At 35.7% G+C, this 21613-nt stretch overlaps 2 protein-coding genes across 9 annotated transcripts; both read left to right on the forward strand.

The window, feature by feature from the left end:
* The first annotated feature begins 8395 nt into the window (after positions 1-8395).
* LOC147555625 (dof zinc finger protein DOF1.4-like) lies at positions 8396-10477 on the forward strand. Its single transcript, XM_086663672.1, has 2 exons — positions 8396-8656; positions 8827-10477. Exons 1-2 carry the CDS (start codon positions 8615-8617, stop codon positions 9772-9774), a joined length of 990 nt encoding a protein of 329 aa, XP_086519798.1. The 5' UTR covers positions 8396-8614; the 3' UTR covers positions 9775-10477.
* Positions 10478-12624: 2147 nt separating this feature from the next.
* Positions 12625-21077, forward strand: LOC147555626 (Prefoldin chaperone subunit family protein). 8 transcript variants are annotated; one of them, XM_086663269.1, is made up of 13 exons: positions 12625-12870; positions 14362-14812; positions 16219-16484; positions 16577-16636; positions 16746-16913; positions 17344-17413; positions 18284-18501; positions 18628-18873; positions 18991-19039; positions 19126-19235; positions 19497-19553; positions 19649-19726; positions 20626-21077. In XM_086663269.1, exons 3-13 carry the CDS (start codon positions 16281-16283, stop codon positions 20686-20688), a joined length of 1323 nt encoding a protein of 440 aa, XP_086519395.1. In that variant the 5' UTR covers positions 12625-12870; positions 14362-14812; positions 16219-16280; the 3' UTR covers positions 20689-21077. The 8 variants fall into 8 exon arrangements, with proteins under 8 accessions (XP_086519395.1, XP_086519391.1, XP_086519394.1 ...); XM_086663265.1 differs by having other exon boundaries at positions 12670-12870; positions 16250-16484; positions 19488-19553; XM_086663268.1 differs by lacking the exon at positions 12625-12870 and having other exon boundaries at positions 14576-14812; positions 16250-16484.
* Positions 21078-21613: the final 536 nt, after the last annotated feature.

Consider the following 21613-nt stretch of genomic DNA (forward strand, 5'->3'; position numbering starts at 1 on the left):
GAAAGTTTTTCAACAATATAAAAGTGTTTATTTTTTTTATGACTGCATAATTATGAGATCGAAATAAGATTGATCACTATTATTGAGTCCCGTACTTCAGCCCTATTTTTTTGTATTGCGGCGAGCAGGGGCGGAACTATGTGGCTGCCCGGCCTGGTCTCCACATATGTGAGTCAAGCTAACTATACGACAGTAATGTACTTTAGCTCAGTGGAAAGGTAGGATGCATTCCAAGTGATAGACAGGGGTTCAAAACCCACTGCCAACACTATTGTTTCTTTTTCTATTTTCATTTTGGTTTGAAGTGTCATTTTACTAGAGACCATTGTTTTCACTTAGGTACACTTTTGGCTTCGTAATTTTTTCTACTTATACAGAGATCTTAGATTAATAAAATGGGTTGATTTTTACATCTATAAGATGTAAAATAATTGATAAAAAATATGTCAATTTTTTAATACTCAATTGAGTTATCCAATCTAGTAAGGCGATACACAGTATATGTAGAACTTTATAGAGACTTTAGGCTTGCCCTCTCTAGTATGGAATCCTGGTTCCGCCCCTGGTGGCGAGGTGGGAGGACTCTGCCACAATAATCAAAGAAGTGGAGCAATGAACCTAGCATCTCCGTATCCACAATAATGAGAACTTCTGTTTATAAAAAAACAACGATAATTTCTAGATGTAATTGATTGTTATCTTATTTTAAGAGAAAAAATCATTGCGTATCTCTAACACAGAGACTAAATTGATTGTTGGTAAATATAAAAGTCAATGTTCGTTAGCAACTTATATGAATAATAATTGGATGTTCACACTTAATATATGAGTAAAATATTAAAGAAAAATGACAATTTTCTCTAAACGTTACACAATAACTATAAAAATATATTAATGGTAAAATATTCTTTAAAAAAAACTATAAACATATAGTAATGGTAGTAGCTAGAAGAGGATTCTTCCCTCAATTCTCATCCCATTCTCGCTTTTCTACCATTTTTTTTTTGTTAAGAGAATTCTCACTTTTCTACCAAGGAAAGTGTTTTTGTCTTTCACACATATATAAAAACTAATTCACCTCTCATTTTAGATAGAAACTATTGTATTTTATTTTTCCCAAACATTCTTCCGGTCCCACAAAACAAGATGACACATAGACACATAGTGGACAATGGGATTCATATAATAAATTTAGGTATTAGTCAAAATATATTATGGAAAGAGATCTGAGAAGATAATGGAATGCATATATTTTTTTTAATTATTCTCAATCATCATAAATGAGATTTTAATTTATAAAGAAATTATGTCTTCATCAAATGCGGGGAACTGAGCTCAAAATGTTAGATTCAATCTTACACTGTAGAGCTCATAGAGTACAATGATTTGAATGCCCATCATGGTTGTCGCAGATGTGATGATATCTATTGTGGTATTTTGTGTATTCCTTACGAGACGGAGTCATGGAGATTAGTTCAATCTAGTCTCTCATGCATAGTCCTCTAGAATAATTTACTCTTATCAAATCTGGTAATTCCATCTAGAGCCAATCAGTTTACGCCGTTTGAAATTGAATGCTTTTAGGTAATTTATTTAACTTCAAGTCAATAAGATTCAAAAAGAATAATGCTAAAGGGGCAAAAAAAAATGGGCATAATTTTCATATGGCTTGTCGCGGTTAGTGAATCAGTAAATCAGAACTATCGAAAGTGCGAACTGCAACAAACTATATATGATTTTTGTCTAGAAATACAATATATTTTTAATATTGTATTTTCAACCATCTCATTAAAGTTACTCCATTTATAGACAAACAAATATGGGTAAATTAGAGATATTTTTCGATTTATGACTTTGGTGTATAGTATTAGCATGTTGCCTACACGATAGATATAACAACGTTCAACTCTAGGTATTTTATTCCGCAGTCGAGTCTTTGAAGTGGGCTTGACACGATTTCTTTTATTGAGGGAGAGAAAAGTATAAAATATTCTTCTTTTTGTTATTTTAATTGATCTTAAAATGTACTATTAGATCTTATTAAATCCTAAGAATATGTAATCAAAATCGAGGATTAAATTAAACAAATCAAAATAAATTATTTGGGGAGGTGGGAAGAGAAGATCTTTGTCTAGCTTTAGTTTTAGTGCAATTTGGTCAGCCTTTGACGATTATAATTAGTACGGTTTGGTCCTAGATTTGATTCTTTGCCCTCTTTTGGCCCCCCTTCCAACTACCTTTCTCTCTCTCTATCTCCCTGACTACTTCATATCATCTTCTTGACACAGCTAGGATGGAAGAAGTTGTTCCTTTTGACTCGCGTGTGTTTCGGTTTTCTTTTTCTTGTTTGGTTGAAGAAGGGAATTAGGAATCTCATCTCCTGCTGGTGGATTCTGAGGTGGAAGTATTTCATGGGACCCTCTTCTTTTTGACCAATTTGACTCCCAAAATACTGTATAAAATATCTTTATTCAATAAATAGTCTAAGATTCTATCTAAATAGGCTATTCAAATGACTCGAACAAAACCAACTGTCTCAAATCTTACTCGAATCAATTTAGATTCTGATAATAGGAAAAAAGTGACATAAGTTTAGCTCTGTCGTGTGTATCAAGGTTGCTCTTTGTCTCAATTTTTATTCGTTCTCACATCCATCTGGTTGTCTTTATTGATAACGGTTGTATTAAGGTTACAGATTGTTAGTTTATATGACCCTTTAATTTTCCATCTTCTTTTCATAGTTGATCTCTACATTTTTTTAATCATGTGACCAATTGAATATTGAACAACATCTTTGATAATTTGGTAAATTATTAATTTCAACAAATCGACAATCTCTTTTAATAAGAGTACTTTAGAGGAATAGAAACTGGGAGTGTCTAGTTTCTTTGGGGTTAGATTAAAGTTGCATAGCGATATTTTCAGAGATCTCTGTATTCTAGACAATGACTGTGAGCTACTTCAACGGCCATCTAGTTGGACAAACAGAAAGTTAGTGATCTATTCGACACTTCTACGGAGCAATGGATCTCTTATGTTATTAGATCCTTCTTTACTCTCAATTTGAGTGATTTATGACTCCAGATGGACTCTATGTTAGTGATTTGAGCGATACTTCCACAAGACAATGATTGATGACTTATCATAAAAGGCACTTAACTCCATGAAGGCTAACATCATCTGTCAAGTCACTAAGTTCGGAAAATTACTAACTTCACCAAAACTTTGATCAAGTGAATCTCGTTTATCTCAATCAGGATCTGAGACGAATACAATAGTATGTCTATCTCTTGATTTTGACAAGTTAAAGCGAATGGGCTTAGTTCCAACACTTGATTGGGCATGCCTGAGCGGTGAGCCGGAGTAGGGAGTCTTCATGGGGCAGGGCCGATAGGGTTGACTGATGGGTTCTCATTTTATCTCTCCAGCCCTAGAACCCATTATAAAGATCTTGATTTAAATTAGAAGTGAATTAGGAGGACTTAAGTAACCAGAAAAGATGGGAGATGGGGATGAGAAGTGATAGGGAATAATGATGGGGTAAAGTTGGGGAAGAAAAAGAAGATCCGTTGGGGGACTACAAAATCCGTTTTCCCTCTCCCACCCCACAAGTTCATGTTTCCCGCTTTTTTGCCTTTTCTCATTGAGACTAGCTGAGCTGCCAATCACATGGGTCTGACCATTTCTACGTGCCACCTCATAACTTTATTAACAAAAATGGTTAAAGCATGTCTACTCTTGTGCCCCTCTTATCTCACGTGACTAATAATACTACAAAGACAGTCTTGGTTGTCTAAGTGGTAGTGGTTGATAGGGTTGATATAAATTCCAAATTCTTGGAGGATCACGTTCGATTTTCAGAAGAAATGAAACTTATGGATATTGAGTTTGAGTTATTATAGGTATAACCGTATATATAATAATAAGTTTGTTGGGCTTCAGACTCTATGCTGATGGACTTTGACACCCCTTTAATTATTGGTTTCACTAAAGCTGTTATGGTGCTTATCACACCTTGATGATGTATCAATGCTTTGATACTCGATTTCTTGATAAAAAAATATAAAAGGTAACTTTGTCTTTTCATATCTTTCAAAATTGCATGAAGATAAAATTATTCTTCGTCATATTCAAGATGATGCACGAGGGTATATACTTATATGTTATATCATCATTGATCCACATTTCTAATTAAGACTCAAAAACATTTCTACCGCCGTCATGGTCAAGTCGTAATTGAGATATTGTCCAATCTCAAATAGCAAAATAGAGACCATCTCACCTGCCAATGTTCAAGGGCTTTTTTTGTTACTCATGTTAATATGAATATTTTTTATAAAAGGAAATAGTTGTTTAGAAGATTATGAAAAGATGAATCTAGTTGGGCTAAATTCAAACATTGATGAATAAGCCAATTTGAGAAGAAAAATGCTACATAACCTGACTGAGGTGTCTGAAAACAACACGAAAAAGCAAACGCTGCAATCCACTTGAGCGCTCAAAGTCCAACTATTGCCTTTTTTGTCCGTTTTCTGACACGGTGACACCTGAGTCATGTCATGTAGCATTATTGTTAGAGACATACTCTAGAAATAGATTATTCTCTTTTGACAAATTCTAAATATCCTATGTGGCACTATAAGTTTTACAGATTCAGTCTCCCACATTAGAGATGTTCTTGCCCTTTATGAGTTTATGATGTCTCCAATCCCTTTAAGATTTGAAGACGGTGACATTAGTCTCGATGGAGTTTAATAGTCTTCCATGAAAGACCACAGGACACCCAAAAAAGGGTCGACACTACTTCAACTTAATCTGCTATCAAGCAAGGTATCGCCAGAATGGAGCAACTCGTAACCTTAGATATCATGAAATAGGCATATATCCCACGGCTTTTCCTCCGTTGTCGGTACAATGAGCCTATTTGCGACCGTTTTGTCCAAGCTGTCGAAAAAGCCCGTCACAAATAACCCGTGCTTTTGTAGTGGTTGTAGCGTACAGACAAATCCTAGACTCTACACTTATTACTTCTAAAGTGATAGACATCACAAAATCTAAATCTTAAAAAGTGGATAGAGATAAGGCTTCCAATAATGTCATATGAGACTCTACAGAAGAGTATTGAAATGTATGAGATTTCAGTAGCCACCGAGATGGATTAAGAATGGTACGAACTCAACTCATCTCTCTACCCTCATCAATGGCAAGTCTTGTGGGTCCTTCAAACCACCCAAAGGCCTTATCTATATCCAATTTGATGATTGACTAAACAAGTAAGAAAATACATGAATAATAGAGTAACAATTTGATGAGTGACATGCTACATTAAGGCTTTAAGCCTCATGTAATAGGCCTTCTCTATACACTCCAATGCAGAACTTTCCAGTACGCCATTCGACCCTGCCCTCCTTTTCTAACGGCGTAAGTGATCGCCGTCTGAAGTGCTCCATCGCCATTAGTCCATGTTTTTAAAGTGAACTAACGATCTCTATTTTTCTATCTATGAACTACTCTATCTTCTTAAAAATATAACTAGACGACGTAAATATGAAGTAAGTGTTACACACGAAAAAAAATGTATGAAAAAATACGCAATTTTACCCCTAAAGATATTGTTGTGCTCAAGAGGAAGATCGACTCAGTATAATCGATTCAGTATCATCGGAAACAGAACAGTCGGATCTAATTACCAATGACCTAAATGAGCTCTGAGCACTTGCCAAAATGTTTAAGTGAAATTAGGTAGTCAACTAGCTAAATAAAAAGCCAGCCATGAATAAATGATGCCTCTTGTCTTTCCTAACATATCTTACTTCAAAAAGGTGATTAAGGGTTTATTAAACCAATTAAGATAAAGAAGAATAAAACACTAAGATATGAAAACCCTTAAAATCAAAAGATTAGATATAATATGTTAACAACCACATGCTATATTGTCACTTTTTTCTTCTTGAATTTGTATTAGAATAAGGCAAGTGGACAATAAATAAGAAAATCCAAGATTTATACTAATAAACTAATTAATTCAACCACGAGGTTTTTGCTCACGCGTTTTTGTTCGACTATTTCATTTTTAGGTTTTTAATACGATAAGAAAATCATTAGTAGAAAAATCAGTTGAAGATGATCTCTACAATTAACCGAAGTAACACAATATAATAAAAATGTAAGAATAAGTATTTCTTTGTTAAGCGGAACCAAATCAGATATGAAAAATTAGACTACGACAAATGAGAATCAATAATCATTAGTAGGCTGACTTTAGTTACAAGGTAGGTGAACTTAATAATTATAGCTCTCCGTATTGCCATATACATCAAATCAAAACTACATAAACAACCATGGATCGGATTTATATTCTGATAAATTAGATGGCCACCCTAAAAAAAATATTGTCGTATTTGGCAATAATTTATATATATATATATAGGTGACAAACTTTCTAATTCTTAAGTCGTAAGGAACATTACTTTCAACTATTGATGATGATGGTCTAAAACTTGGGTTGTTTATGACAAGGCAAGAGTCTCTGTCTGTTCTCATGCATCATCTCCCTATAAAAAAGTACAGAGGAAACTTTTGTTATTAATTCAATTAACAACATGGATGGTCAATTTAATTTGTCCATTGTGGCAAGATAGTTGTTAGAGGAGACCAATAATTTCATAGTATGAAAGAATTATTTTGAAATTTCATATGTAGCCCCATCTCTCATATTTGTTGTTTGATCAACTCTTCATATATTTCTCCGGGTTGTAGCGTTTCACAATTCTTTGTTCCAGTGTATGCCTCTCACTTTTCTAAAATTTGAAATAGATTATTCTAAACGTAAATGAGTAGTTTTATTGGATTTATCTTCAGTACGTATTTGCAGTTGGAACATTTTGTTTCACCCTGTACTACGAGATATTGAGTCAATTTTCTTGTTATACATGCAATCACTGAAATCTTAGTTTGTTAAGGGAGTGGATTCCCAAGAAGATTGAGGTTTGACTCCATTTAGTCCGAAAGAACGAAAAAAATATTTACGCGCTTCCCTACTTTTTTAAGCAAACCATAACATCAATTCCAAAAGGGTAGTTTGTGTTACAGAGATGTTAAGATGAGGAGAAATACAATTAGAAAAACAAGTACTAAATTATATTATTACCATTTATATAATGCTACTTCAAGTACAAAACTCTATTTATCCCTCCATTTAGTCTCTTCCTCAGCCTTCCGTCTGATGTGACAACGTCAACATATCACTTGAACGTGGAGCAATTGGAGAGAAAATAGTGAGAGTATATACTCTAGTGATATGTCGCCACATCGGGAGTTGGGAAATACCAAATTGGAGTCTCCATCAAGTATGACTATATTATAATTGAATTTGAACAAGGTCTTTGAATTAAGTAGTAGGAACCTGTCAAAAAAATAACAATAAAATAAAATTGTGAAGTGGGATTTGGTGATCTCTTGCTCCTCTAGGGTTTTGGTCCATAGGGATTATCTCCCACCACCCAAAGAATATAATATGCATATAAAATTGTATTAAAAATAAGCACAAAGAATGTTACGTAGTGGTGTAATCGAAGTCTGTGAGTAGTGTGTGTGTGTGTGTGTTCTTTTTCTTGAACCTTGTGAGGATAATATTTTCATCATCTCTTCTTCTTCTTTATCAGTGTTATATTATAGTGAAGGGCAGTAGTGTTCTTTGTTCTTGGATTCTTGTGAGAGAAAGAGCTAACTAGCTAGGTCACTTTCCTTTCACATGCAAGAATATTACTCTGTCCATCTTGGTTTGTGATTTACTTTACTTTCTTTAAGGTAAAAAGTTCTTTCAAATTTTATAGATTACCAAAGGTGATCAAACAAACATAATGGATAGAATTAGTGCTAGATGCAAAATGCATTATTTTTTGGCGTAAGAACTTATGGGGAGTGCTAGGTGCACAAAAGATTTTGACGAGTTTTGCATGAAGATGATGTGGCAAGTTTCCTGTGAGAGTGTGATAAAATCTGGGTCGTTAAAATGTGAACGAGCGATAAAAATAACGACCCATATTCGGTCAAACTTTCAAAGGAAAACTTGACACATCATCTCGGCTAAAAATTCGTTAAAATTTTTGTGAACTTAGTATCATGGTCTAGATTTTTCAACAAAAAAAAAAGTATCATGGTCTAGAAACGATTAATTGGCTAAGAATTTTATTACAAAATGAACTCGATCAAAAGCTAAGTGATACGTCATCTTTTTCTGACATGTAGTTTCGTAAACGCTTTTTAGAATATCGCAATGACTTAAAATCTAACCTACATAATGTGTTATCAATGTATGAATAAGACTCACATTATTTCATTATTTCAATTCCATGGTAGTGATTTATCCATGAATCATCATCATATAGACCCTACCTGTGTGGAGACCTCTATGGACCCTAAGCATGTCTAGGTATATACTAATATATAAATAGTTACAAAATTCTTCTTGGTCCTTTTTAAATGGCTCTTTCCTCCTTTCCCATTTCAAGCTTCTAACTACTAAGAACCACTCATCTCTCTCTGTTAGATACTCATCCTTTCAAGAACTATTCCTCTTAGAGAGAAGACATACAAGTTTGGGTAACTTAAAATGGCCATCTCTTCTACCACTTCCACTGACTGGCCTCAACAGGTTCTCTCTCTCTCTCTCTCTCTCTCTCTCTCTCTCTCTCTCTCTCTCTCTCTCTCTCTCTCTCTTGTGTCACAACATGATCTTTGTTGCTTAGCTATTGTAGTGGAATATAAGAAGTGGGTTTGGATTTGCCTAACAAATCTCTTTTTCTTTTTGGAATCTTTGTGCAGATAGATGAGACTAGAGGGACAATAGCTTCAAATAATAGTAGAGGGATGATGGAGAAAACAAGTCAAGATCATCAACAAGCACAACAAACCCTAAAGTGTCCTCGTTGTGATTCGTCGAACACAAAATTTTGTTACTACAACAACTATAGTTTATCTCAACCTAGACACTTCTGCAAAGCTTGCAAACGTTACTGGACTAGAGGTGGAACACTACGGAATGTTCCGGTCGGTGGTGGATATCGGAAGAACAAAAGGGTGATCAAGAAACCTGCAGCTGCAGTTATTACTACAGCTTCATCAAACCCTAGGGTTCAATCTAACCTTCCTTCTACTCATAACCACCAAATGAATGTTTCTTCTGGATCTAACCAGATGAATCCATTATTTTATGGACTACCCAATACTACTTCTTACATGAATCATCTCCCATTTTCAACATCTTATACTACTAGTCCATATGATCATCAATCTCAGTTAGGTAATATGGGATTAAATTATAGTACTAGTGATTCTAACAATTATGGAGCAGGATTTAATCCTTCTAGTACTGATCAAGTTCAAGATTTGATTAATTCTTCGAACTCACAACTTTCGTCTTCGCGCTTTTCACTCTTTGGATCTTCATGTTCTACTTTAAATATGACTAATGATCCCAAAAGTACTAGTTATCTTCAGGGTTTGTTACCCTTTCAAGATCTTCAAATGGGAGTGAGTAACGAGGACAATAAGACGCAGATGATGATGAATAAAGAAATGAAGATGGAAGAAGGTAACAACAACCAAATCGACGGGGATAAGAGTACTAGTAAGGTCGTCGAATGGAATCTTCCTAGTCAAAACATGGTAGGCTCAACCGATTCGACTATGTATTGGAACTCTAACATGAGTGTTGGTGCTTGGCCTGATCTTACCAACACTTATGGATCATCTGTCACTTCTTTGATCTAGCAGATCTTGCATTCTTCTCTCTCTCTCTCTCAATTAAGGGTCTAGTTAGTTAGTAGGTTTCTAAGGGGTTATGTTTTTCTTCTTCTTTTTTCATTTCCTTCTCCTTTGAGTGAACTTCAAGGATAGAGTGTGGGAAAGTTGGGCACAAGAAAGAAATTTTAGGTGGAATCAAGAGAAATGGCCTAAAGGGGAGTTAGGATCCGAGCTATCATGTCAGTTGCAAACACTACAACCTATTACATTAGATGTTTGCTCTGAGAGGAACCTCGGATCCTCTTCGCCATTATCATCTCTCATCGCGAACAAGAATAAGAAAGAGAAGATCAAAACAAAGAACAAGTAAGTTGATGAGTCTCTTTTGGGGGGGTGTAGATACAAATATGCATGACTTATTGGCTTATTTTCCTAATGCAATTGTTATTAGGGTGGTGGGTTTGGGTGGTATATTAGAGATATTGTTTAGTACTGAAAGAAGAAGAAGTTCATCTATCAGAGGGGGAAGGTATAAGCTTTTTTTTCCTTTTTCTTTCTCTTTTCACTTTTAGTTATCTTGTTTTGGTTTGGAGGAAGGGTTTGGGTTTGGTATACTAAAGGAGGTTGGGGTTACTTGGGTATAGAAATTAAAGGAAAAATTTGTAACTGAGGAGGGGGTGTTTTAATTGTACTTTTGTTTGGTTATAATCACTATTTATTATGTTGTTCATTTTGGTTCTCTTTGCTGTTATTTTACAATGATTCTCTCATCATCACCATCAAGTTTATACATGTCGAACATTTACATTGTTGATAATAATGTTGAGTACGTGACTTGACATTGTCCCCGACGTTCTAACCCCAACTCACGTACCACTTGAATGGGGGAACAACCTAAATGTTGGGACATTCTTCAACTGCAGGATGTGATGAGTCCAATCGAGGTGCCAAATGAATCATTCGATAAGAGCTCTTTGGAGTCATCAACTTGTTATCCCTGACGGATCTTTGATCCGTTGAGCGAGAACCCTTCCACATGGGACTCCCAACTCACTATGGTCGACAGTCATCTTTGTTCAACCAGTTGCTCTCAGTCAGGTAGGCGTATACCATTACACTCACGAACATAATCTTAGCTAATTGAGCCTACCTTCGCACGCCTCCCTTTTCGGCATACTAAAATTGTTTGAGAATGGGGTGGTAAATTAGGGTTCTAGTATTTGGGCTAACCGGAAACTATAAGTTTAGGGAAAGAGAGCATGGTTGGAATTGCACCCACCGAGCTTGAAATAAAATCTTCTCGTGACATCAAAATAAAGATGACGCCATGTCGACGGAGAAAACCCAAGAAGTTGGGTTCCTTCTAGTTCTAGTTGACCATACGTATAGGCGGACAGTTTGTGGAAGAGCATTTGGAACCTGAGTTGAGAGCCCGAACTCAGTGAGTGTCGAAGTCTTTTCAATGAACTCATAGAGCTTTCACCAAGTACACTACCTTGTATCACTTAGATGAGCAAAAGAAGAAATAATAGTGTTGAGATTTAGGCCGTCACATTAGGTAGGTTGGGAAAAAACCAACAATATTTCGGTTATTAGTTGTTTTTCTTTCAAGTAATGATAGGGAACAAGAAAAAACTAGACAGACGGACATATATCTTATGTGGCTTGCTGTGATTCGTATTTTTGATGAATCTAATCCACTAAACAACGAATCACGGAAAATCACATAAGATGTATGTCCATAGTCTGTCTAGTTTTTCTTGTTCCCTATCATTATTCATTTCTTTATAAGGTTATTAGTTGTGTATTGTACAATTGCATAGAAAGATATCCCAATTCCTGAAAACCCCCATGACCAAAGAGGAGCCAAAAACATTCATGTGATTAAATAGAATTTGTGATGTGGTCCACAGGACGGACCTAATGGACCACACTACCCCTTAGCCTAGTCGACCAAGTTTGGAGGCGCCTTTATATCTTTATGTCTAATATAAGAAGTTTCTTTATAATTTTTTTATATTTTATGACATGACACCAAAATCTAGCTGAAATGTTATATGGATATTTTTTTTTTATATTTTGTGTTTCTATTTCTTTGTTTTAGTAGTTAATCATTTTACTGGTTAGAATTGCTTCTTTTGCGGCAATGGTTAGAATTTCTTTAGGACTTCTATTTGGTTATATAAAGATTTTCTTTGCTTATTATTAAACACATACAAATAAATTACTTCCTTCTCCCCGTCCAAAAAATGAAAATCTGCAGGCGTCTAGGACACCAAGCAACCAAGCACACGGCTGCCTAAAGATTTTTTTTTTAACATTGTCAACATATGTCGCTCATCCCTTCCTTGTCCCCTCCCAGAAAATGAAACTCTTCTCTTTCACTTATTTCTCTCATTCTACTCTCCCCTCTAGCTTATATTCTTTCTTTTTGCAGAAACCCTAGTCCCCAGAACCTAGTTAGTTGAAGAAATACTGAAATAAAACCTCCATTTGCTTGTGAAGATTGGTTTAAAAACACCTTATTTTTAAGAAAAAGAACTCTCTTTTATATGGCGTTTGAAAGATATAAGAAGTGAATAACATTTTATAATTAAACGGTAAACATGCTTTTGTTGTTGATTTGGAGTAAATTTTGAGTGTTTGAGGTGAGTAACAATTTACTACGACCAAGTTAAGTTTATTCACGCCACCTAAGTTTGAGGGATTTATTTCTTTCTCGATGTGCGAACTCATCAGCAGGACGGCCCTGAGGACCAAGCTAGCAAACTGTTGCTTCGGATCCCATGGCCAAAGGGCTTCCACGAAAGGGTTATGTAAAGAAGAGTAAGGGGGCCAATTTTTCTGATATTTATACGAATATTTACAAGAATAAACGAGTAGCTTACCTTAGTTGAGATGGTAGTAGGCAAGTTATTTTTTGAAGTATCACTACTGTGAACCTAAGCAGATAGACTCGATCCCAAGCTGAACCAAGTTAAACGATTGTGTCAAACATTTTCATTCTCTTTTTCATATTTCAAAGAGTCATAACTATTTATTTCTTACATTGTATAAGTTCTGAATCCTTTTTCTATTTAAAAACATGACTCGACTTCATTGGATTGTGTCAGCCCAGGGGCGGCCCTGACTTTTCGGTGGCTCGAAGCGAGGTCTGAAAATGTGGCCCTTTCCATCAAATTGTAAAACGTATAAATGTATTTACATGAAACAATAAGTACCGCAAAATATTTTCATCCTATTTGTATAACAAAATAATTTTTTTGATAATTACAATCACTGAAATTTTGTTCTTCTTAAATTTTTCGACGCAAAGTCACTAATAATCGTCCAATAATCAAGACTGTCAGTCATATTCTTCTCAATAAATAATGTAGCTAACCCGTTTAATCTTTCTTCTGACATAGTAGATCGAATATAAGACTTAATCAACTTCAACTTAGAAAAACTTCTTTCTGCAGAGGCAACAATACCTGGTATCATTAACATAATTCTATAAGAAACCCATATGTTCGGTTAACAACCTTTCATATCTTTCAAAAAATCTAGTACTTCAGTTGGTCTTTTGATCTCATTTGGTAAAAGACGCTTCAACACTTTCAATTCAGAAAATAAGTCTAGTCTGTCTATGTCATATGACTCATTATGCTTGAAAAAAGTTTCAAGGCGAACACATGAATATCTCAAATCACCATCATCTTGGGAGTTTTAACTTTTTTAACTCAAACAGAAAACTAAATATTTCTTTGTATTTTTAGTTTGCTCAAATCTTCTCTTAAATGAATAAAGAGTCTGATCTAATATGTATATGTAATAATTAACTCTAAATGCTTCTTCAGGCGACATTGATGGATCTTCACACGCATTCTCGTCAAACTGTTTCTTTCTTCGAATAATATGTTTTTCCCCAAATGTTGTTTCAACTCCCATTTTAATGTCAATTTCTTTAGCTTCAACCATGCCTTCTTCAAATCTCACTTCTCTATAATCTTCAAGATAACGAATGAGTCCATTCAATTTCTCTAATGCAACATCAATATCTATATCTTCAGTTTGAAGTGTTTTGCTAACATAGTTTACCGCAAACAATATATTATGCCAAATACATGCTCAAAAGGAATTCAAAATTTTCAAAGTCTTGTTTTAATATATTTTCGGCATCATAAACTGTATTTGAATCATCACTTGTCTCCATCAATTCTTCTAAAGCTTCTCTTAATTGTAGAGCTTGAAACCTAATGTCTTGGTGGCCCTTTTTACTTAACATTTTTAAATGGGTTAAGCTTCTAGTAATCATCACTTGTCTCCACCAGTTTTTGAATCAACACTTTCTACTCTACTTTCACATAAATCAAACAAACGGTCGGGCCCACCATTCATTTAAAGATCACCAAATTTGGTGGCCCTTTTTACTTAACATTTTTTAAATGGGGCCCTTATAATTTTCTTGGAGAGTTGGACTTCTTATATATTTCTTACAGAAATTAATGTATCAGTGGGCCCTAAAAGACGGTGGCCCGAAGCGACGCTTTGTTCGCTTTGGCCCAGGGCCACCCCTGAGCCGCGTTACTTGATGAGCCATCGTATCAGAGGCTCGACTAAAAATCAGACTAGACACTTTTCGAGCCATCGTATCAGAGGCTCGACTAAAAATCAGACTAGACACTTTTCGAGTGAGAGTCAATCCCTGATTATCTCATTCTAGTTATTTGAGACATATTTCATAGTTATCAATATAAGATTCATGTTTAAACAGAACATTAGGTGTAAAGAGAATGTACAGGGCTTTGTATATACAAACTTTTTTTTCTTGTGAAATGAAGGTGGGCCACATTCTTGAAGCTCAGTTTGGGCCTCCAAAGTCTCAGGACCGGGCCGTGCTCACCGCCTCTTTCTCGTTGTCTCCCTCCATTCTCCCATTGAATCAGAGAGTTGGTTCGCCTCCCTCTATTTTCTCCCCCTCTCTCTCTCTCTCTCTCTCTCTCTCTCTCATACACTCTCTGGACGGAACGAGAACCAAAACCCTAGTTGAGGGTGAAAGAGAGAAGGAAAAAACACCTGAAAGGTAATTCTCTCTCTCTCTTTGTATTCAGAGAAGAACCTAGAAAAGAAGAAGACGCAAAAGATAATGAAAAGATTGAAAAGAAACCCTAATTGTTGAACTACTTAGTGATTTCAATTTGTGATTCTAGAGCTCACACTACATAGCTCGCAATTCTTTATTTCTACTTTTGAATTTATTCTTAAAGTTTTAAACCAATTTAACAATTTCTTTTGAAGTGGTTTATGATGCCTATTGTGATGATATCCTGATAGTTAGTATTTATTTTACATGCATACTTTTGGATGAATTCTAGATGTTCGAAGAAATGTGTGACTGAGTATTTGAGGATAGTCTCACATGAGAGAAGGGGCAACTAGCAACCAAAAAAATAATGTATAGGTCCTCTCCACTCATTGCTAATTGGTTTTGAGTTGGATGACCACAAACTTAACATGGTACCAGAGCTAGCCCACACGTGATAGGCTTAAAAGCCACACGTGCTCCACGTCATCTGAAAAATAAACACGTATTAGGCTAACCACGCCCCCACGTGAGGGCGCGTGTGAGAATAGTCCCACATGGGAGAAGGGGTAATTAACAACCAATAATATAATGTGTAGGTCCTCTCCGCTCATTGCCAGTTGGTTTTGAGTTGGATGACCACAACCTTAACAAAGTATTTCTATCTTAACGTTTTAAGAATGTTACTTGACATTAAATGTGGAAATGGCCTAGTTCTATGGTGGATGAACGTTTAATGTTGAATAGGTACTTGAACAAATATTTTTTGAATGTTTTTCCTAGTGGTGTGACTGAGAATTTGGGGGTCAGGTGCTAAGTTTTATATGGGGTCGTTTCTCCAACAATGTAAAATGTAAGCGACAAGCCGAAATGGTCTAAGTTAGATAAGCTTTTTCTTGTCATAGAAAAGAATAAAAATCTACTCAATTAGAAAACCTTATTTGAGAAAATAACGAAGAACGAAGACAAAATAATAAGAATGAAGACAGTAAATATTAAACTTCAAATCTTATTATCTCTAGTTGTAAAGCAAACAAGCTAAACTACATATAATTGATTATTCATAGCTAATTGTCGTTGTTGGTATCAGTAGTCCGGGATAATAATGAGTTGGAAAATAAACAAGAAATTGATAAGGAAGAGTATTGAACTCACAACCTTAAGCTCGTGTACTAAATGCTCACCAACTAAGCTACATATGATATTATGAGTCAAAATTTTACTTCCCGTTTGGTCTTTGAGGGACCCCGGGTTGCATCCCCTCAAGGCCTCAAACACCCCCTTGGTTTCTCCCCGTGTTCATATCTTTCTATCAACTGATGTTTTGTGTGTATTTCTTGCATATTTTAGTTAAATTTCTTGATGTTAATATTTCATTAAAATTTTCTACCTCTTGATATTGCTAGTAATTGTTTCTAGTCCTGTACATCTGGTTAGAGGTAGTTCTTGTTGCGAGAAAGATACAAGAATGGAGGGGAGAGAAAAGGGAAACGTTACATCTCTCGCGTCTTTAATCTCAGTGGAAGAAGCCCAAAGGGCAGTAAAGAGAGTTGAGGACTCTATAGCTGAACACCAGAAAGAGTTGGACCAGCTGCACCACTTCATCTCCGAGAATAAAAGTCTAGTAAATCTAGTGAAGAAGCTCCCCGATGAATTGAATCATGATATCATGGTAACTTAACATCTGTGAGAGAGAGAGAAATCAGAAGAAAATCCTTCAAACTGGTTAGATTGACTGTTCCATTTTTACTGGATTACTTGCAGGTACCATTTGGCAAAGCAGCTTTCTTCCCTGGTCGCCTAATTCACACAAATGAGTTCACTGTAAAGAATCTCTCTCTCTCCCTCTCTCTGAAGATTGCACACTTTTTACTCTACAAGTTTTCTTTCTTTATACATAAATTTATTTATTTTTTTCTACTTTTCTGCTCAGGTTCTATTAGGAGAAGGGTACTATGTTGAAAGAACATCCAAGCAAACTGTGGAGGTTTTACAAAGAAGAGGAAAAGTTTTGGACTCCCAAGTTGATTCTCTCAAGGCTATGATGTTGGATCTTAAAGCTGAAGCTTCATTTTTTGGTTCTACTGCTGCTGAGGCTGCCGTAAGCTTGTTTACTTGTTTTCTTTTTTGTTTTTGAAATGGAAAATAGATATTGATAGAATGAATATCATTCAAATACAGAAGGAGCTAACAAAAGAAAAAAAATACATAAAATGAATCAAAACATGTCACAATGGGGAAAGCTTGGAAACCTTAATAGGTGCTAGATGTACAAATTATCACATCTTGCGACATACGATTGTGTAGTTTTTTTCTTAATCTCCAACCATTAAGCAAGAAGTAAGGATCTTGTACTTCTTCGAAAGAACAAAGTAAGGATCCTTTCCCTATTACTTGTTATAAAAACGAGCCTCTAGTGACCATAGTTGTATAAACATGCTCTAATAAGTTACCGTTCTCGAGTATTCATTCTTTCAATCCAAACAACTTAGATCTCTAACTACATGTTCCCAATAATGTCGTCACAACAGGAAGGTGTAGTTGAAATTAGGGAGGATTATGTTGAAGAAAGTCTTACGCAAAGTACGTCTAGTGAGGCAGGTAACACATTTTCTTCGTTTCTTTTTTAAGGTCACTGAGAAAAAATTTCTTGTCTATTACTGGAATTGATATATGGTTGAATGATGTTTCATGATACACTTTGATAATGGCGGTATAAATGTTAAGGTTTGGGGTTTTGGTTAATTTATTGTCGTTGCTGTATGTCATGAGGTTTAGTTATTCTTTTAGCTTTAGCTTGGGATATTGCACTTCACATTGTCACAGTTCAGAAATCTCATTATTTATGTTATTATGTTATCATTTTTTGAATATGAAACTAACTTTAAACGACAATATATTAGGCTTAGCTTTTATGAAGGAAATAGAGGCCGTTCAATAATGGTTGATAATTGTAGAAGGACTACTAACACGAGCAAAACTGAGCCACTAAGAACCATCATTAACTTTTGAATGTGTATAGGATTTACTAATCGACACATCCCAGTGGCCTACTAGAGCTTGAGTTTGTTAAAATTAGCCCTGTTTTAAGATACAGTTTTGGGGGAATTACGTTTCATGAACTCCAGCAGATAAAGTAGGAAACGCTATAAACATTTGGCTATACGCTCTTCAAGTCCATGAAGGCCACTACATTTGCATGAAGATAAATAAGATTTTACAAAATTAGCCCTCTCAATGCAAATGGTGAATTGTGATTGCACGTACAGACGCTCAGGATTTTTGTATCAGCAGATATGTTGAGAAAAAGAGGGCCAGAACTTGAACAGATAGGAAACATAATCTAGAGCATTAGAAGTGTAGGATTTATTCGCTGAAGCTGACACAAGAGACTAGGGATATGCCTCTTTCCTGCAATAAGGAACCTCAACTTCAGTCAAGTTTAACGCCCATTTGGTTTGAACTTTTCAGATTTGGGAAAACTAGATAAACATGGGTCTGATGAAAAGGACAATGTTGAAGTTGCTGCTGAAGATACAGATTATGCTCGAATCATGGCCAGGCTTGATGAACTCGAGAAAGAGGAACTTGAAGCTGAAACTGATAGTGATGAAGATGAGAAAACTTCATCTGAGTTTGGGTGCTCAGTTAATGAGCGATCTCTTGACCAGATTCTCAAAATTGCAGAGGTAAGTTTTCTGACCTTGTTATTTTAATCGAGCCATGTAACAAATTGCAGTTACGTTCCTCTATGACATATAGGATCTGTGTTCAGATGAGTACTTTAGTTAGTTCCGTCTGTGTGTGTGTGACAGAGGCATGAACCTACTCCTAGGGAATTTTTTGAAGCAGCCAGAAGTAGAAATTTTTCTGCCACAGCTAAACCAGCAGTCAACAAAAGTCAGTCCCTGCAAAAGTCTACTGCTCAGTCATCTGTAACTCCTAAATCAGCAGTCAACGGAATTCAGTCCCAGCAAAAGTCTACTGCTCAGTCATCTGTAACTCCTAAACCAGCAGTCAACGCAAGTCAGTCCCAGCAAAAGTCTACTGCTCAGTCATCTGTAACTCCTATTACTATCTTCGTCCTTCGTTCATTATAATTCGTAATACACTCTTTTTTGTAACTCACATATGATGGAGCAAGTACGTTGCAGTAAACTTGTTACTTGTTTGTCTAGAATTCCAACATGCAGTTTAAAGATATAAAAGCGCAAAGCTTGTCCAAGGGTGAGCTTCTTAAATATGTTGGTATTTAACTCTAGATGAGATGTTGGTTAGTGCTTAAATTAAGTTATGTCAAATTCCTTCTTCAGATGAATATTTGCGTAGAGAAAATTTAGCACGTACTGACAAACCCAGAGAGAAACCTTTGGCAAGTGTCGAGAAGGGAAAGGCTGGAGTTCTATCCAGTTCAAAGTCGGAGGTACGCTCCATTTATTGTTGTAAATTGTTCATTGCATTTCTGTCCATTATGGTGACCATATTTGCATAAGCTTTGTTAGGTTTTCTTGTAATTATGTGCTTAGTTGCTTCATCAAATTTTTGCAATAGCATTCAACTATAAGCAACTAGAAAGAGGTGATCTAGTTAGGACTCTCTGCTTCCACTAAGATGGTTCCACCACTGGTTCCACCATACTTGTCGGATCAAACTATTCAAAATGATTGTTTTCTAGTTTGTGCAGATTGACAAGGATAAAGCCGCAAAACATGATTCTGAAGAAGAGTTTGATAGTTCCAAGGCACGTGTCATACTTCAAGACCTAAAATTCATCTTGGGTCATAAATTTTGAGAAAAATGAAACTTCAGTTTGACTCCTAATCTATTTTACTGCAGGCCTTCACATGTTGCATTATTGAGCGTGCTCATGGGATCAATTCTGGTCTGGATGGCAAGCCCACAGCTTTGTCTGAGGTTATTTTTACTTCTCTAGGAAGTAGTTTTTCCTTTATATATCTATGGCTAGTGTGAATACTGATAGGTCTGTTCCGATTCCCATTCTCAAAATTCCCAGAACCAGAACATATCAAAACGAAGCTCCATGCTCAACGAGTTAGATTTAGAACTGATTATCTCAGCTGGATCTTTCAGTTCCGGATTACCAACAGTTTTAGCTTCTACACTTGTTACTATTAAATGAAAAAATAGGAGAAATTCATTATTTATAAACAGTTTAGGTCGTCGGGTAGGCTATACTTGGTGTTTGTGGGTGCGATCTTGACCTTCCATTCCTCAAGTGGTAGTGAGCCTCTTGCACCACGAAAGCCAGCTTAAGATTTTTTTTTTTTTTAAAAAAAAGTCAATTTAAGAGGCGAAATTTTTCCTCATACTATATAGCTGACCACCACCCCCTCCCACAATAAATGTGGGATTACTCCAACAATATTTTTCTTCAAACATTGGGACATGGAAAAACTCTCTTCCCCTCCCTAATAGGACCTGAAAGATTTCCTCAGACCTGGTTTTGATACCATTTGTGGGTGTGGTCTTCTGCTTCCTTTGCACCCAAGTCGTGTTAGGTCTCTCTTACCCCAATAGTTAGCTTACTCAAGAGGTAAGGTTTACCCTCACACTTATAAACTGACCACCACCCCCTACATCAATGTGGGGGACTAACTCTAATAGTATTGGGATAGTGTATACCGCAACAAAACTATTCCCATTTATCAATGGTTTTGTTCCACATATAAAAAAAGGTGAAATTGGGCCTAGAAAAATTCACTGTAGTTCAGTTAGGTTTACTTTATACCGTACTCATTGACATTTCTTAGTTTTCTTTAGTCATTGACTGTATACGTATGATATATTTACAGTCAACGGGTACAAATCCTTCAAGACCAGTTTCCAGATTCAAGTTGCAGAGAGGAGGTCGCTGATATCCAACTTCTCTTCCAATGTCTTTCACAGCTAATGCTCTAAAAAGTTATAAGTACATATTTACATCAGTTCGAACCGCATCTTAGTAAGTAGTAAGTACATCTAACACCCAAGATACATAGTATTATTTTTGGCGGAAATTGTCCCTTGAGAATGGTAGTTACATTTTATCCAACTACTGCTTTTTTGGCTTAGTTGGAAACTGTTATATCCTGTCGGGAATTTCAGATGAAGATCGTAATGTGGGTTAGGGTTTGGATCTTGTTGAATGCATCATTACATGAATTAGATATTGTTTATTTATTTGTTAGACTTACCAGTAGACTTTATGTGGATATTCTATACTTATGAAAGTTAATACACCTGTGGATATTTTGAGTTGCCCCAAGAGAAGCATGTTCATTTTCAAAAGTGAGATTTTTTTAATGAAATCAATAGCTTCCATACTGACAAACAATAGGGTTAGTCTTGAGGTTACATGATTCAGAGACAAAGCCCCGAATGAACCGAGTTAAACTGATTTAATTCGATTTCTGCTTGAACATCTTAGAACTGGCTGGACACTTGTTATTCGTGCTTAAAGCCAAAACAAACCACGCCGAACCAAACCATACTAGTTTTCTGCTTCAATTGAGCAAAAAAATTATTAGAAATCTACTTAAACACAATTTAATAAAATGAAGTGTTTCAGTGTTTCTGTTATGAAGTTGTAATATTTCTTTATGGGAAGTAGGTGGAGTAATATACTATATATGCATCTATATGAAGTTGATGGGAAGCTGAGTTGTGCCTACCAAACACGTTTGAAACTTATTTTTTGCTTAATTGATGGTTTGAGGCCATGTGTTTGATTCTTTTTTGGATCATATAATTTGACCACAGCGAGTTGAGAGACTTTTACCCGACTAATTCTGTATTTTCTTT

This window comes from Eschscholzia californica, unplaced genomic scaffold, assembly GCF_041429995.1.
Source record: "Eschscholzia californica isolate CP2 unplaced genomic scaffold, dmEscCali1.0.p SCAF_2, whole genome shotgun sequence".
Classification (NCBI taxonomy): Eukaryota; Viridiplantae; Streptophyta; class Magnoliopsida; order Ranunculales; family Papaveraceae; genus Eschscholzia; species Eschscholzia californica.

Bases quoted from the DNA above. Each gene is read 5' to 3' on its own strand.
- LOC147555625 (XM_086663672.1), top strand. From the start codon at position 8,615: ATGGCCATCTCTTCTACCACTTCCACTGACTGGCCTCAACAG. The intron at 8,657-8,826 runs GTTCTCTCTCTC...ATCTTTGTGCAG, and splicing joins CCACTGACTGGCCTCAACAG to ATAGATGAGACTAGAGGGAC.
- LOC147555626 (XM_086663265.1), top strand. From the start codon at position 14,523: ATGTACAGGGCTTTGTATATACAAACTTTTTTTTCTTGTGAAATGAAG. The intron at 19,236-19,487 runs GTACGCTCCATT...ATTGTTTTCTAG, and splicing joins TATCCAGTTCAAAGTCGGAG to TTTGTGCAGATTGACAAGGA. The intron at 19,554-19,648 runs GCACGTGTCATA...ATTTTACTGCAG, and splicing joins AAGAGTTTGATAGTTCCAAG to GCCTTCACATGTTGCATTAT.